Source organism: Habropoda laboriosa, unplaced genomic scaffold (assembly GCF_001263275.1).
Source record: "Habropoda laboriosa isolate 0110345459 unplaced genomic scaffold, ASM126327v1 scaffold158, whole genome shotgun sequence".
In the NCBI taxonomy this organism is placed as follows: domain Eukaryota; kingdom Metazoa; phylum Arthropoda; class Insecta; order Hymenoptera; family Apidae; genus Habropoda; species Habropoda laboriosa.
Genome location: NW_017100280.1, coordinates 512,688 through 529,030, shown reverse-complemented (window position 1 = coordinate 529,030; position 16,343 = coordinate 512,688). Strand labels below are relative to the sequence as shown.

At 30.9% G+C, this 16,343-nt stretch overlaps 1 protein-coding gene across 1 annotated transcript in view; it reads right to left on the bottom strand.

The window, feature by feature from the left end:
* Positions 1 to 8,233: 8,233 nt before the first annotated feature.
* LOC108573569 overlaps positions 8,234 to 16,343 on the bottom strand; it is a 20,802-nt gene continuing 12,692 nt past the window's right edge. The window contains exons 6-13 of the mRNA XM_017936032.1: positions 15,747 to 15,858; positions 15,544 to 15,667; positions 15,321 to 15,456; positions 14,017 to 14,073; positions 10,292 to 10,417; positions 9,488 to 9,741; positions 9,232 to 9,419; positions 8,234 to 8,931 (exon numbers count right to left, since the gene is read on the bottom strand). Of these exons, the coding sequence (XP_017791521.1) occupies positions 8,631 to 8,931; positions 9,232 to 9,419; positions 9,488 to 9,741; positions 10,292 to 10,417; positions 14,017 to 14,073; positions 15,321 to 15,456; positions 15,544 to 15,667; positions 15,747 to 15,858 (1,298 nt within the window). The 3' untranslated portion in view covers positions 8,234 to 8,630. The remainder of the gene's footprint in view (positions 8,932 to 9,231; positions 9,420 to 9,487; positions 9,742 to 10,291; positions 10,418 to 14,016; positions 14,074 to 15,320; positions 15,457 to 15,543; positions 15,668 to 15,746; positions 15,859 to 16,343) is intronic.

The window sequence follows — 16,343 nt, the reverse complement described above, 5'->3', positions numbered from 1 at the left end:
TTTACATACATTCTTAACGATCTATTTCGTAACAAAATCAAATGGCTCTCTCCACATGTTATCTTACTTCACGCAGAAAAGCCCAGATATTATCACAGTTTCCATTCCGCGGTGAAGTAACTTACAATTAGATACAACACTTCGCTTCCTTTTCCCCTGTAGACGTTACAATTCTAGTAAAACGCTACCACCTATGGGAGCAACCAAAACATTCGTCGAACCAGGTACAGAATTTCGAGAAAAATTCCTTTCCTTTTAAAAATATTTCAAATTTCTTTCATTTCATTTAGCAGCTCAACTTGAACTTAAAAGAAAATTACAGTTTGCCTTCGACAGAATCAATTTGGCCATATTTCGATGAATTGTACAGTAGAACGAATGAAAAATGTCGAGAAAATCTATTGTACGGACAAGTTTTGGCAGCACCCATTTTATTCACCATATTCGGATATTTGCTCATGTTAAACATAGGCAATAGCCTGCTTAAATACCAAGGTCTTACTCAAGACGTTGACAATGAATCCTTTTTGTTGGCGGGAAGACTACTCGGATACAAGTTCGAAGCATAGATTTTCGTTTCTGAAACCTTTAAGCTCCGTTCGATACATACTACACACTAAACAGCATTCAAGTACATTTGCCAGTTTTGAAACTGGAATCGTAAATTTTCCGATGTGAAACGGGATGAAACGATCGAGAAACATTTTCTGCGGCGTCGAGACGAAATCGTAACGTTGAAAAATCACTCGCTTGAACAGGCTAAATTGAAATCCATTGCGATTTTATATTCATTACGAGGCTAATAAATTTCTTTTCAATAGAAACTAAATGGACGTGGATATAAATACACAGAGTGTCTCGTCGTATGTGAGAAGTACAACGTGGAATAGATTCAGTATACTGGAATAAGAAAAAAAGTTCGTGTAAACGTATGGCCGAGATGACCTTATTTCCGATTATCGGTAATTCACAATAAACACATCTTCCTGCACCGAACATAGTCTACGTACTAACTGCTCCATTCATAATACAATACCGGATACTGGTTACTAATTCGTCCGATCTCGTGACCCTCGAATCTTACAGAAAGACAGTAGACCAATATCCAATTATAATTGTATCGGCGCGAAAAAGATTGTTGCTATAATTCGAAAACAAGGTCATTTCGAGTGCATACATTATGTGTACTTCTTTTTCTTATTTTGGTGTACTGAATCCACCCCTGATGTATTCCTACATACAACAAGATACCCTGCATACAGAGTGGGCCACGTAAAAAAAGCCACCTAATTACACTCTGTCCAATTTAAGAATAACCTCGCTTCGCGCATGGGACGTGCCTAAGGCAGGACTAGAACGTCCAAACCCCCAGTTAACCGCCTACGTTTATCTCCGTCTTACCCTCTGCTACGCTCTCTGTCTAACTGCGGGAATTGCGCAGAACGGACGAAAATCGGTCCAAGAGCGAGGTTATTCTTAAATTGGACAGAGTATAGGTATCTCCTTTAGCTATTGTGGTACGAGAAAATTTTTATACGCAATTTAAATGGTGTGAAAGGGTGAAAAAGATGGAAGAAAATTTTTTTTTAAATGCCACAATGTCGGTATAATAAACCTGCATAATAATATGACCCTAAAATGACCTTGGACTCTAAAGTTTTAGATCAAACGTGAAACTTCCTTTTATTTTTTGCCATTTGTTTTATTAAAAAAAAAAAATTTCTTTTCCAACTTATTCACTCTTTAGAACCATTTAAATTACGTGTACAAGTTTTCTCGTACCACCATAGCCAGAGAAGATAATTAGGTGGCCTGTTTTACGTGGCCCACTATATATGTTTATATATGTTTGTGTAAATGCATATAATGTATAATAGTATTTGCCACTTAAATCCTACGTATAACATAAATAGACGGATAAACACAATAGTGCGACTAGCGTTGAAAGCGCGAAATACTAACGCAAATATATATTACTAATACATATACATAGTTTGGAAGCTCGAGGCATGAAAGCCTCGCTTAAACACAACAACAAAGTTTCGTTCGTTTCATACATAATATTTAGGCCTTACGTAGGAATCTGTATCATCAGGTAAATTGAATTTAAAGTTTTACCACATAATATTATTCATGATTTGTATTTTATATTATATATATATTAAATACTCTAAATTGGTGTATATCTATATTTACGTATTTATGTATGTTTATAATAGTATGTATATTACGATGTACGAAACTTGATGCCATTACACGCGTGTAGCAGTACAGGTTTGCATACTGGCTACAGCTACACCAAGATCATCCAGCGATCCTCTCCTTATTAGATTTGTGACTAATAAATTTTTCGTGAATGAAGTGGTACAAGTTACGAATGAACATAATTTTTAGCAACAAGCTCTACCTGCATCCGCACAGATTCTGCAAAAGACTACAACTTGTGGCCTGCAAATCGATTGATCTTCGACATCTTAACCCTTTCGCTATGGCGGAGATGGCCGCTAACACGCCATCTTTGATAGGAACAGCAAGCCGCGAGTGCTTGTTTTCCATGGACAGAGTATACGCCTGTTACATTGTCGCGTAATGCAATTTACCATCGCTACTATAAGTAATTTTATTCTTCAGTAAAAAATAAAACGTTTCTATATTTATGCAACAAATAAACTTAAATATTTGTGTTCAATTTTACTTGAACGTACATTTAATAACAGTTTTACGACCGGTCACTATAGTGGCCATACGTATAGTCGTTGGAAACGATATAGATAGTGAGGTCGTAAAATCAGTCAGGCGTCGAGGTACACGTAATCCGAGCATATCTTCCTTTCGATAGTTTTGAGTTTTATTTTCTTTCTTTTTATTGTTATTATTGTTATTTTTTATTAAATTTTACTAAATTTTTTAATAAAGTTTAATACTCGAAACAGAACGATCTGTGTTATATTCCATCTTTCGCTTTTCCTTCTCTACTTCGGTAAGAGTACTTTGTACACCACTAAAAATGCAGATAACATGTTACAATATCCATAAATTAAAAAAAAAAGTCAGCGTTAAGTGGTTTATGCTTTAATTTACAATCTCACTGTGTCGCTTTGACAAACTATACGTAAGATCAGTCACGTAGGCGGACACTATAGTGGCCATTCGTTACGAAAGGGTTAAACAACCAAATCTTTCTACTTTGACTACCTAACCTTCTTCTCCACAAGTTATTATTTGCGTATATATGTATATGTGTGTATACAGGGTGTTCACGCAGTTACTAGTCAGTGTTCACCTTGTAAATGGTAAGTATACAGAAAAAATGAAAGCGGAAAATGTTCTACTGTCTTTTACATTCAACACTAGAACCAATAGAATGTGTAATTTTTTTATGTTTATAATATTCGTCTGAAAACAGAGGTAACCTTCAATTTTTCAAATGGAATGTTTTATATTATTTTACATGATACGAAAGCGACTGTTATTGATGACACAATGATCCTCAAGGTTATACAAGGTCAGGAATGGAAGAAATAGTTTGAACATTTCGTAACATTGTATTTACTATATAGTATTTGTTATTGATAAAGCTATAGCATGTTCAACGTGTTACAAAAACGTTACAGGCTTCTGTGTTGATTATAAAAAAAACAGTAAAATTTTTTCCTCGCTCATTTCTTCCGTATTCTTATCAATTACGAGAGAACTACTGGCTAGTAACAGCGTGCCCACTCGGTATATGAATATATACAGGATGTCCCACCAACTCTGTCCATCTCAAATATCTCCACCATTTCAAATAATAGGCGGAAAAATTATTTGTAAAAGTTGTATGGTTGCAAGAAAAACAACACGATGGCTATAGTTTCCTTGAGATGCGTACCCATTTGTTGCATATTCGCGTATCGTATCACCGTTGCGTATCAATTTTGACAGGTAAGCGTTGCATCGTTGCGTATCAAAGTATAATCACATTGTAATCACTTTTTCATATGTAACGATGCAACACTCGCCCGTCAAAATTAATACGCAGCGATTGCCCGTCAAAATTGATACGCAACGATGCAACGCTTGCTTTGACAGGTAAGCGTTGCATCGTTGCGTATCAAAGTATAATCACATTGTAATCACTTTTTCATACGCAACGATGCAACACTCGTCCGTCAAAATTAATACGCAGCGATTGCCCGTCAAAATTGATACGCAACGATGCAACGCTTGCCCGTCGAAATTGATACGCAACGATGCAACGCTTGCCCGTTAAAATTGATACGCAACGATGCAACGCTTGCCCGTTAAAATTGATACGCAACGATGCAACGCTTGCCCGTTAAAATTGATACGCAACGATGCAACACTTGCACGTCAAAATTGATACGCAACGGTGATACGGTACGAGGATATCCAACAAATGGATACGCACCATTAGAGGTGGAGGCGTAACGAAAATCTGAAGGTCAATTTTGTTTTTTCAAATTAGACAGAATAGGGAATTTTCAGTTTGAAAGCATGAAGGTACATTTATCCTAAAACTCACCGTTCCTTAGATATTCGACTTTTCCCACCCTATTACTTTACTCACAATAAAATAACAAAATAAAATAACATAATGTTTTCGCTTGTTACTTGAAATCATGGAGATATTTAAGATGGACAGAGTTAGTGGTCCATCCTGTATGCAGAGTTGGTGGGACACCTTACACATACACAAACACTACCGCTCAAAAGTATTTGATCAATTATCATATGTACGTTTGACGAAACAGAAAATAGAATAGGATACATGTGAAATATTTTCAGATTAGTTACATTTTCAGTTTTCATGGTCACCTTCATTTCTTTAAATGGAATGCTACATTGTTAACCTCGTAAACATTTTTTACATGTACAGACGAAATATAACGATATGTTGTAATGTGACCTGCAAATGACCTTGACTGGTGAAACTTTTTTCTTACCGGCGGACTCTGTTTAGTAATGGTATCTATTATCTATTCGACAATTTCAAAATGTTCTAACAGATATTCAAAATGTGTTCCATCTATTTTCAAACATTTGTGTATCCTCGCCCGAAGAAATGGTGGTGCTAAAGTCAACATCTGAGGTGCACTTTCTGTACAAACTTGTGAAATATTGTCCTTTCTTCGCCAATCAAGGTCGTTACAAGGTCATATATAACATATCAGTGTATTTGTCTTCTCACGTCTTAAATGACCACGAGGTAAAAAATGTAACATTCCATTAAAAAAAAGATGACCTTCATTTTTCACCAAGGTCACCTTAGCCTTGAAACTTAAAATATACCCAATGCACAAATGTTTCACATACCACAAAAAATTTGCCCCCTGTTACCATAGAATTCTCAATACACAATTTTCGAATCTCTCACTTCAAGAGATATTCACTTGTAACAGTTTACGTAACTCACCCTGTATATGCAATTCTGTCATTTGAATTCATCCGTAGCATTATTATGTGCTATAAATATAATTGTGCAAAAATGGCTATAATTAGGGAACAAAGTCAAATAGAACATATGTTTATATGAACTCCTTTCGTTGCCTTTTATCCCCTGTCCATTTCTGTTAAGAAACACCCTGTATATAGTTTTATTACTTCCATTAAGTTAATATTTAATATAAAAGTATACATATACAATATATAACGTAAGTTTAAAGTCACAACTACAGTCCTTTAATTAATAAACTCAAATATTTGTTCCACCTGATGTATGATCAAATACTTTTGAGCGCATGCGCGCGTCTGTCACTCTCTATATTTCATAAAATTTTTTAAAAGGTGCTTCTACGCAACAAGTGATTCTTTCTCTCGATTAAATCAATCTGAGGTTCTACTATCATTAAAAATCTGTTACCAATCTTTTGTCCTTTCTTCCTTTCTGTATATCGGTATTTTATGTTTAAAATAATAAAACACTCTTGAAAAAAAGGCAGATTCCTTACACACATTACAATATTTCAGGACAATAAATGTGTGTTATAAAATATTAATGCTTCAAATGTAAAGATTAAATAAATAAATAAAGACTTTTAATTGACGAATAAGTGCTACTGAGAACGCAATCGATGACACGTGAAATTCGTAGATTACCATGACGATGCTAGAATTTGAAGACTGATGCTATCAACAATACGTATGTATACTTACATGTATTTACTACTTTTCTACTTTTTTAGATTTTTGCTCGAATACGTTATTGAAATGTCACTTAAATATAAAGTTCTCGTATGCTACCCTGTGCTTTAGAATCTATAAGATGTTGAAATGCGAGGAAGTTACATTTAGAGTCATTAACAAAGCTTAAAGATATTATCAAATCTTTTTTAAAACGATTCTCAAATACTTGAATATTCATATCGGAATTTCAAGGAGGCAGTAAAATTCAGTAATATTGGTCTGTTGTGCAGGTAAAGGAATTATTGCTCTAGAAGATAAAAAAATTTTCAAAAATAAGAGAACTTATTTTCTTTTTCAAATAATATTGTTACATATATAATTACTATTGTTATAATTACCCAGAGTATCAAATGAATCAAACTTTTTCATCACCTGATAAATGAAATGCTTAGATATGAGATTTTTTAATAACAAAAAAAATGTTTCTTATTTGTTTATCTTTTAGAGAAATCTTCCATATTTTTGCAACATCCAAATGTATTGAACACATTGGCACTTTAATTAATATTAATTAATTGTACACTTTTTAATATATTTGATGCGTATACAATCGTCCAAACGTTTAATCGCACTTATTGCTTTCAAGATGGAACTAAACACTGAAACTATCAAGTTTAAAATATATTATTCTTCTCCTATTCAAAGTTATCTAATTTGATTGATTTCATTTCTGCTGCTTTATAGAATCAATAAATTAATGATTAAATAAAAATCTGTTAAAACAGTACAATAAATAATTTAGATTAATAATTTAAAGTAACCTAACATACTAAATGCACAGTAATAAATTGAACTATTTAGTACAGAGGTAAATTCCTTTGGAAATATAATGGAGAAAATTATCATTTGATTTTTTTATATAACAGAATTCAAATTTTCAGACTTAATACGCACAAAGAAACTATTAAAATCAGGAAATACTTAAATAAAATTTGTAGAATAAAGTAGAAACAATGTAGAATCATAACCTTCCCTGGTGATAATATTTATCAATTAGAAATACTTGAAGATAATCTGCCAGAGAAATGATTACATACAAAATATATACCGAAGCACATCTGTTTAAAAATATTGTGTTACAGAAAAGTATGAAATTATAATCAATTTTTAGTATTTAAGAAATAAAGTTTAAGTATTTTAAGAAATAAATTTCAAACAAATAATAAGATTAAATTTCTGGTCTTTTTCGGAGTACGATTAAACTTTTGGAAAGTATCATTTATTTATACTTCTTTCTTTCATCGAATTCGAAAGTTGTGTGGATGTATTCACTACATACTTCACGAATAAAGTGGACAAATCTGTCTGAAACGGCAATATACTCTGACAAATATGTAATATTTAGTAAGTTAATTTCTTTTTAACGATAATTTGATTGAGTTTAGATACATACTGCCAAATGTACTTTCTGCCTTCAATCTCAGGTATCGTTTCTACATCTAAATTGTTTCGCTGACTATACCGAGACTTTATTTAAAGCTTTCCGCGCTTCTCATACTTACTTCACTTCGGATCCTGTCCGATAATATTTGATATTTCAGAGCCTCATCATTATAATCATAATAACGTTTAAATTACGTAATTATTGCAAAAGTATAATTTCATTATCTTACGAAACACCTTTATTGCGTAAAAAATTTTGCTTTAAAATTTTTGTATGTACGAATGAAGAAAGAAAATGGCACCAGTCTTAGGATCACTGAATCGATTTTTCTTGTACACTAATTTTTCGATATTTTACTTAAATAAATATAAATATAAAGACGAAATATGAAAAGTATAAAGTGTATATGAATAATTCTATAAAATCGATAAAATTATATCAAACTGACGTTACAATACGTTAGGAAATTAATAACTGTAACAAAACGATATAGTAAATATTTGGTTACTATGTAACTTTGAAAAGTTATGTTTAAAAATGTTCCCCAAATAGACGTGCCGAAATAAATTCAAAAAACCAGCTAGCTCTTTTATCAGTCAAATATATTATTTTTGAGCAATTTGGAAACTATTTGGAAGTGTGAATGTACTGAGTTATTCTTTATTCCTACCACTGAGAAAATCATCCATACTAACTACTATGGTTCTGTTAATTAATTACAATGCACTTGGTACATCTTACTTTCTGTCTATTGTATGTTTTGATCACGGTCGTACTTTCTTCTAATCGTAAAATAAATGACTTGTCACATTAAATGTGACGTGAAATGCAAGAAAAAAAAAACTTAACTTTTATTCGTTAAGTAATTATTATGCAATTTGTGCGCTTCATTTACTTTAAGTGCGCCAATATAAACTGATTATTCTCAATCAATGAAAATAGTTGGTCCACCTTGCATAGAAAACTTCTTACATATTAGAAAATGCGAAAGAATGATACTTTTACCAATTATTGCATAAAATGCTATGCGGAATAAACTAAAAGATCATGAGAAACAGTATTACACATTAGTCGGTGGGTCCATAGCGCAAATGATAGATTTCATTACAGTAGCAGCAGCTAATGACGCATAAGGTTGCCATTCTTTTATACGTGAGCCATCTTTGTAATCAGAAATACCTCGTATAACGGCGAAACTTTCACGACAATTACCCAAAATACTTTCAACCACAGCATCCATTTCTGCATCAAACGCCAGGGCTCCAAAACGGGTTGCAAATTTCTGTCTAAGTTGATCATTGCGCGCAATGTGTCTACCAGATGCTATAGGGGCTAGATGAATTCGTGGACAACCATCCGTTCTGAAACAACAATAAATTATTCTTATGTAGTCAATAAAAGAAAAATAATTGAAAAACAATTAAATGTTTAGGAACGTTGCACACATAGTATTTTAAATAACGGGCAACATTCATGTATTCAGGTGCCACTTTAAAAATTAATGTTCATCCTTTCATTAGGGTTAGGTTAGGTTAGGTTATTATCGACATAAAAAAAATGTATGCACTATTAAGTAGAAAACTACGTAGGTTATAACTAAAAAATTTTGTAATTTTAAAAAGCAATATATCTACCAGAAAACATGTACAATGATTAACAACCTTTTAAGAGTCGCGTCTAAAGGTGCAGTTGGATGTGCAACTTCAATAACATCCCTTTCACCAATAGCCATGTACAACTTATCAGACTCCGGTGGAGGTAGTTTGAAATCATGCTCAGTTTGATTACTTAACATATCTAAACCTTCCTTCAGGTACATTTGCCATGGAGGATTTGTTTCACTCTTCGACTGAAAACAACAAGATTGACAATAACTATTCCAGATAGTTGTTGAAAACTTGCAAAATTATGACTAACCTGGTCTTTAAGATTAGCAGCGATTTCTTGAAGGCATAAATTTGGTGGACAATATTCTTTGGTTTCAAAATGATAATCACCACTTTCGTTTGACTTTGCGCTTTCACAATAAACGTAGATGTACTTCTTACTAAGAGTAGTAGGATGAGAAATAACCACATCACCAAGTCGTACATGTTTATTATAATCTGTATAATGCGGTACTCCTCCTCCAATTCCAATTAAAAAGACAAAATCAACTTTTTGAAATGTACCTGCAGAATGTATAAAATATTTGGATGCAAAACTTATTGTAAATAATGTTAACACAGGGTATTCGGCAACAGTTAGGAGAAATGTTAAGGAGTGATTCTGCGCGACAGGATAAGACGAAAATGAAGAATAACGAAGTTATAAGAAAATTCGGCTTTGCTTTTGTTTTAAATATTAAAAAAAATCGATAGTATAGCGATTAGGACCTAACACTCCGCCACTGTAGCAGAGGTCGGGAGACCATGATATACTTACGGTCAATAACAATCATTAAATGATATCAGCTTATTTTGAAGAAGCCCTGACATCACTGAACGATGGTTTTTGACTGTAAGTATATCATAGTTTACTGACCTCTCCTACAGTTACCTCTGTATGGCGTCAGTCGTAACATCGATTTTTTTTAACAAATAACTAAAAAAATAAAGCCGTTTTTGCAATTTCGTTATTCTTCATTTTCGTTTTATTTTGTAGTGCAGAATACCCTCTAGAAATTTCTCCCAAATGTAACCGAAAACACTGTATAAACAAAACAAACATTTTAAATGTTACCTAATAATCTGGTAGTTGTATTTCCTGCTGCGGTCATTGCTTCTCGTGTATGACCCACAGTTGGTAGTTTTGTGCACACAATTCTATGTGCACCAATATTGCCTAATGTATAGACATTTGACTCACCTATAACAAAAATAATCTTCTCTCATAACAGAAAAATTGTGCATTATTAAAAGTTCTGAAATTTGTGTATGATACATGTGCATTGTGCTACTATTGAAAGACTGGTATCGAACCTGTGTTATATGTGACTAGATTGATTAAAAATTATTCATTCCGTACAGATGCAATCGTGTTCAGTACCTATTACCATATATATAAATAAATTAATCCATTAAAGTTATTAGTAAGTAATTTAATTTTGATTTAAAGTAGTAAATCATCATCTTAATACATTTGCACTTACAAATCAAAATTTATACAAAATTGTATAAAAATGATTATATCTTGTGAAACCAAAATCACTTTGATAAATTTCAATCTTAGTTTGAAAAAAGGAGGAGAATTATAATAATTATATTAACATCTCATAGATAATTAAATTTTCAAACCTTTGTAATTAATTCGAAATGTCTCGTTGCATGTAGTAAGTAGAGCATGGGTGGATATAAGACACTAAGTAATAAAAACAAAGTGCACATAAACATATGCCTGATATGACCTAGTTTTCGAATTACAGCTTGTTTTGTGTTATAACAATCTTTTCGTGTATAAACAGATGCAATGTAATTAAATATTGGTTTACTGTTTTTCTGCAAGATTTGAGAGTCATGAGATTTGAATCCATGAGTATTGTATTGGGTGATTCCATTCCAATTCGATCACTTTTTGACGTCGACATGAGAGATTTTGTTCCAAATGAAATATAATATAGTACACGTGATTTTAGAGGGAGTTTAAGTCATCATTTATCTGCTTTCGAATTTGTTTAAAAAATACGGACCTTTGAATTTGGCATTTTTTGCCCATTTTTATGAAAACGAGCTGTACTTATCAAGTTTTATCTCGGAAACTATTGAGCAAATTGAGCTTACTTTTTTTTGTTTTGATCTAAAAGGATAGTCCTATTGTAATAATATGTTTGTTATTTGAAAAATTGATTTTATAATACTGAAAATCATAAACAAATTCTTATTTCGTAAATTTCTCTATGATGGACTAGAGGTGTTCCGTACCGGACACATGTTTATATGAATTTTTTTTCTTATTTTAGTGTGTTAAATCCACCCCTGCTATACTTCCCACATACAAGACATACTGTATAAAATACAAATAATCAACATTTACATGTACAAAATTTGTATATGATCAAATGTATACAGTCTGGGACAAAATGATAGCACATCATATATTTGTTCATACTTTGTAATATAAACTGAAAAATATATATATTTGAATATAACAACTCTGAGCATGGTTGTAACTGTATCATATCGAATTTCATCCATAATACTGGTTATAAAGTGAACAAAATGGTAATACAAAGAGTATGCTCCTCAGCTGTAAGTGAGCTGTTGAAATGCTAACATCCATTGTAGAACAAAATCTGTAAATTGTACTGTGGTGTACTAATCATTAATGATGTATATCTATTAAGAAAAACCATTAATATATTAGGAAGAATGAAAAATGTATGATAGAAAAGAGACTAATTGCAAAGGAAATACATACCATATTGAAATTGAAGGAAGAATAGTATTCAATTGTAAAAATAGCCAAAGTTCTTAATAGAAATCGAAGTAGTTATAAATTTATTAAGAGGGATCTTGAGAACTATAAGAAGAAAAAAAGTTGTAGACGTCCTCATAGTTTAATAGCTCGGGATTAATGTGAAATTTTAAGAACAGCATCGAATTCAAAGATGACCGTAAGATAAATTGCTGAAAATGTTGGAATACAGGCTAATGTCAAGAACGTCCGACATATTTCACAAAAATGTAAACATTTAGCAAAAAAGAAATTGCAAAAAATACATTCTCTAATAAAACAGCATAAACATAATCATTTACAATCTGCAGAAAAATATATTGTATATATAAAAAATATGGCGAAGTTTCATATTTATGGACAAAACGAAATTTAATTTAGACAGACCTGATGATTTTAATTACTATTACCATAATTTAAGAAAAGAACAATTTTTAAGCCACCATCAAACAATGGGTAGCAGTGAAATGATTTGGGCCGGTATTGGCTATCATGGTAAAACAAAAATAAGATTTATTAGAAGCTGAATGAATAGCAGCAAATATCTTAAAATAATTAATAAACAAATAAGTACGTATGCCATAAAAATTCCCGGAAATAATTATGTATATATTTCAACATGATAATGCTACAGTCCATACTGTGCAAGTTGTAAAGGAATACTTTTCTACTACAAAAATTCAAATTTTATACTGGCTAGAAAAATCTCCTAATTTTAATATTATGAACACGTTGACCGCCACATTTCACAGCTCATCATCTGCCGCGCAAACCGAATAAAATTCACCGTATAATTTATTTCATTTTCTTGTGTATCATATATGTACATTCTTTAAATACATCATTTCTAATAGTGTATAAAATAAAATTTTTAAATCCTATCATTAAGTGTCAATAACTGAAACGCAATTGCATGTGAAATCCATGCGTCTGTCAACGTCGGCTGCCGTGGCGGTTAACATGGTAAGTATAGTTGGGGAAATCTTGCCAGAGCAGTATATCGAAATTGCAGACGTTTGAACATGTCAATGAATTAAAACAATGTATTCAACACTGGTGGAAACAAAACAAGAAAACGTTAAAAACTCTACAAATCTTTGTCAAAAAGATTAATCGCAGTCATTTAATGTAAAGAATGTTTTACAAAGTATTGAACATTGAATAACATTCTTTAATTTATTTATAGTTTTAATTTTTAAATAAATGTGATATTATTTTGCCCCTTTAAATTTCATTAATATTTACATTTTTTTTAAATAAAACTAAATCTATTGTTAAAATTCAAATTCATTTCATTTATATATATCAACAAAGGCAATCTGAAAAAATGTATATATAAAGAGTTTACTTTGCATTGTTTAACAAATAGAAATTAAGTCATTCTTAAAGTGTGCCTGACTGTAGTGTTTTGTTTCTGACTGTATAATGTATTATTGCATGTCTAATAAGTAATTTAAATCAGATAAGAATATAAAGTAAAATTAAAAAAATATATTACAAAATTAAAATGTAACATATATAATTTCTTTTCTTAAGTGTTAATTAATTATTTAGTTTAGGAACAAAAACAATAATTATGAAAAGTTAATACCAGCCTTAAATAATAAAACAAAATAAAATGATATAACAATATCTTTCACACAAACAAAACAAAATGATATATAAACAATAGACAGGTGAACACAGGACATAAATTGCGATGATGTTGAACCATGCCCCTTTAATATGTATGTATGTGCAGTAGATTTAATTCAACTTGCTAATATTGCTGAAAGAATAAATATTTTAAAGACAAAGACAGGATACCTGAGATGATATTTTGAGTGAATTTCATTGCAACATAACAATATTTGTTTTTTGCCATAGAAAAAAATAATATTTTAATAAAAATGTCTATTAATGTATATTTTTCACACCACAGTGCCTCTGCGACGTTTCTTGAATACAAGCAATTGGCAAGCTATAAGGTTAAAAGACAGTGAAACAAAAAGGAATTATATTACAAACTACTTTACCAAAACGACATGTCACTCGCGGTACTCCATCTGTCGCATCAGGTGAGCTTGCTGTACCTAAAGTTTCATGCGTAGTGAAATATATATACGCAATACGTTTTGTACTTTTACCATCGATTTACACGCGATATTAAAATTAATATGAGTCATTTTTTTGCAAGTTTATAACGTGTACTTTTAGAACAAGAAAAATTATTACAACATGAGGTTATACAATTGTACTTTAATAAACTAAAATTTACATCTAACATATACTAAGAAACTTTTAAGAAAAGAAAAATTTAATTTAATCATTAATAAAGAATATTTTAAATTATATTTCAAAATAAAAAAAATAGTAATAACATAGCATTTATAACAAATATGATTCTGGAAAACTATTTATGCTGTATTTATATTGTAAGATTAAAATAATAATTATTATAAAATAAATTAATATATCAATGTATGCAAGGTGTACCACCTAGCTTTATCACCTGAAATATTTCCGTTGTAATTAAAATTTCATAAAAATGTTTCCTAAAGTTGTAAAAGTTGCCTAATTTTATGGGAGCCAGTGTATAATAATAATAATAGTTTTATTTCGTTGCAAAGGGTTAACGAGTTAAAAAGGTCAACTTTGTTTCTTTAAATGTTTATTTTAATATTTGTAATATTTTATTTATTTGGATATGATATCCATTTTAAAGATCAATTCAACGAGCTATAACAATAAATCCTTCGAGGTCAGCAAAGGTCCTATAAACAAAGTTTTCTGTTTAACTTCCGGTGCCGCCGCGAAGTAACATTCTGCTTAATCTCCGACTCTTGGGAACGCTTCTTTTGTTTATCTATATGTTGTAAGTGCCACGGACATCTTTAATTACATTTAAATATTTAAAGGAGATGTTCAAAGTTGACTTGGACGCGATCGTTCACTTTGTTTATACGACCTTCGCTGACCTTGAAGGACTTAGTATTATAGGTTGTTGACATGGTCTTCAAAATGGATGTTATATACAAATAAATAAAATCTAGTATTCCATTTAAAAAAACAAAATTGACTTTCTTATCGCGTTAATGCTTTGCAAGGAAATAAAACTATTGTTATTATACACTAACTCCCATAAAACTGTGCAACTTTTGTAGGAAACATTTTTACGAAATTTCAATTACAACGGAAATATTTCAGGTAATAAAGTTAGATGGTACACCCTGTATATTATTATGTGCTTCTTCTGTGTATTTATACATAAAACATGAAAATTAATTTATAAGAATGCCATGTAAAATAATTATAAGGTAATAATTAAGACATATCTTACCAACAGTAGTATAGCGGACAAATGTTTCTTTGTTTTCAATCATTGAATCAACTGCCAGTTTTTCACAATACCGTGCAGTAATAATTGCTATAGTAGGCTGTTTTGCACTTGCCATTGTTGGCATTTGTTTGACAACCTAAAATAAATAATGTAACAATAAATTCTAAAAATAATTATTACAAATCTTTTACCAAAGAAACAAAAAAATATATTTAAAATTTACCTGAATTTGTGTATCTTGCTGTACAACTCTAGTAAAAGCTCCATGTTCTATTGCTTTAACAACACCCTTTTCTTGCAATTCTTTTAATTTTATTTCAATAGCAGAAGGGTCCCAACCATGTTCTCTACAATAGGTATATTACATTAAAATATTTATTTTTCAATACAGAAACGATTAATCAAGTTTTATACTAAAAATCTTACTTTGCTATGTCAATTACTGTTATTGGATTTGGATAAGCAGATTCAATAAGTTCTAACACTTTTTCCAAGGTCAATTCAACCATCTGACCAATAACTGTTTCATCTGTTGATACTATTAAACAGAAAAGTTAAATATTACAATGTTGTTCAACATGTTCTATAAGTCTGTAAAATGTATAGAGTGAATAGTAAATTATGCATGATTATTTTCAGATAAAAATAATTTTTGGCAAATAAACAACTACAGTTTGTGTATTTGCGTATGCTAAACATGTGTGTACCATATATGGTGAAAAGCTACTTAAGACTTGGAATAAGAATGTAATTTGTACTACTAATGCCTTTAATAGAATTACTGACACAGAAATTAAGTCTAAAAATCTTATATGGTAGAAAGTGACTATGAGTACAAGGTGATTTGTATTAATGATTAATGTTATTCAACACAGTACAATAAAATGTTGTAACACAGTTGATACTAAATTTGTCATTAGTATGCATATATTAAACAGAAAATAAAATTTGTGGATCATAGTTTATAATATCTCTTCTTATAAATAATAAAAACTTTTTAATTCTATTCATCAATTAAATTGT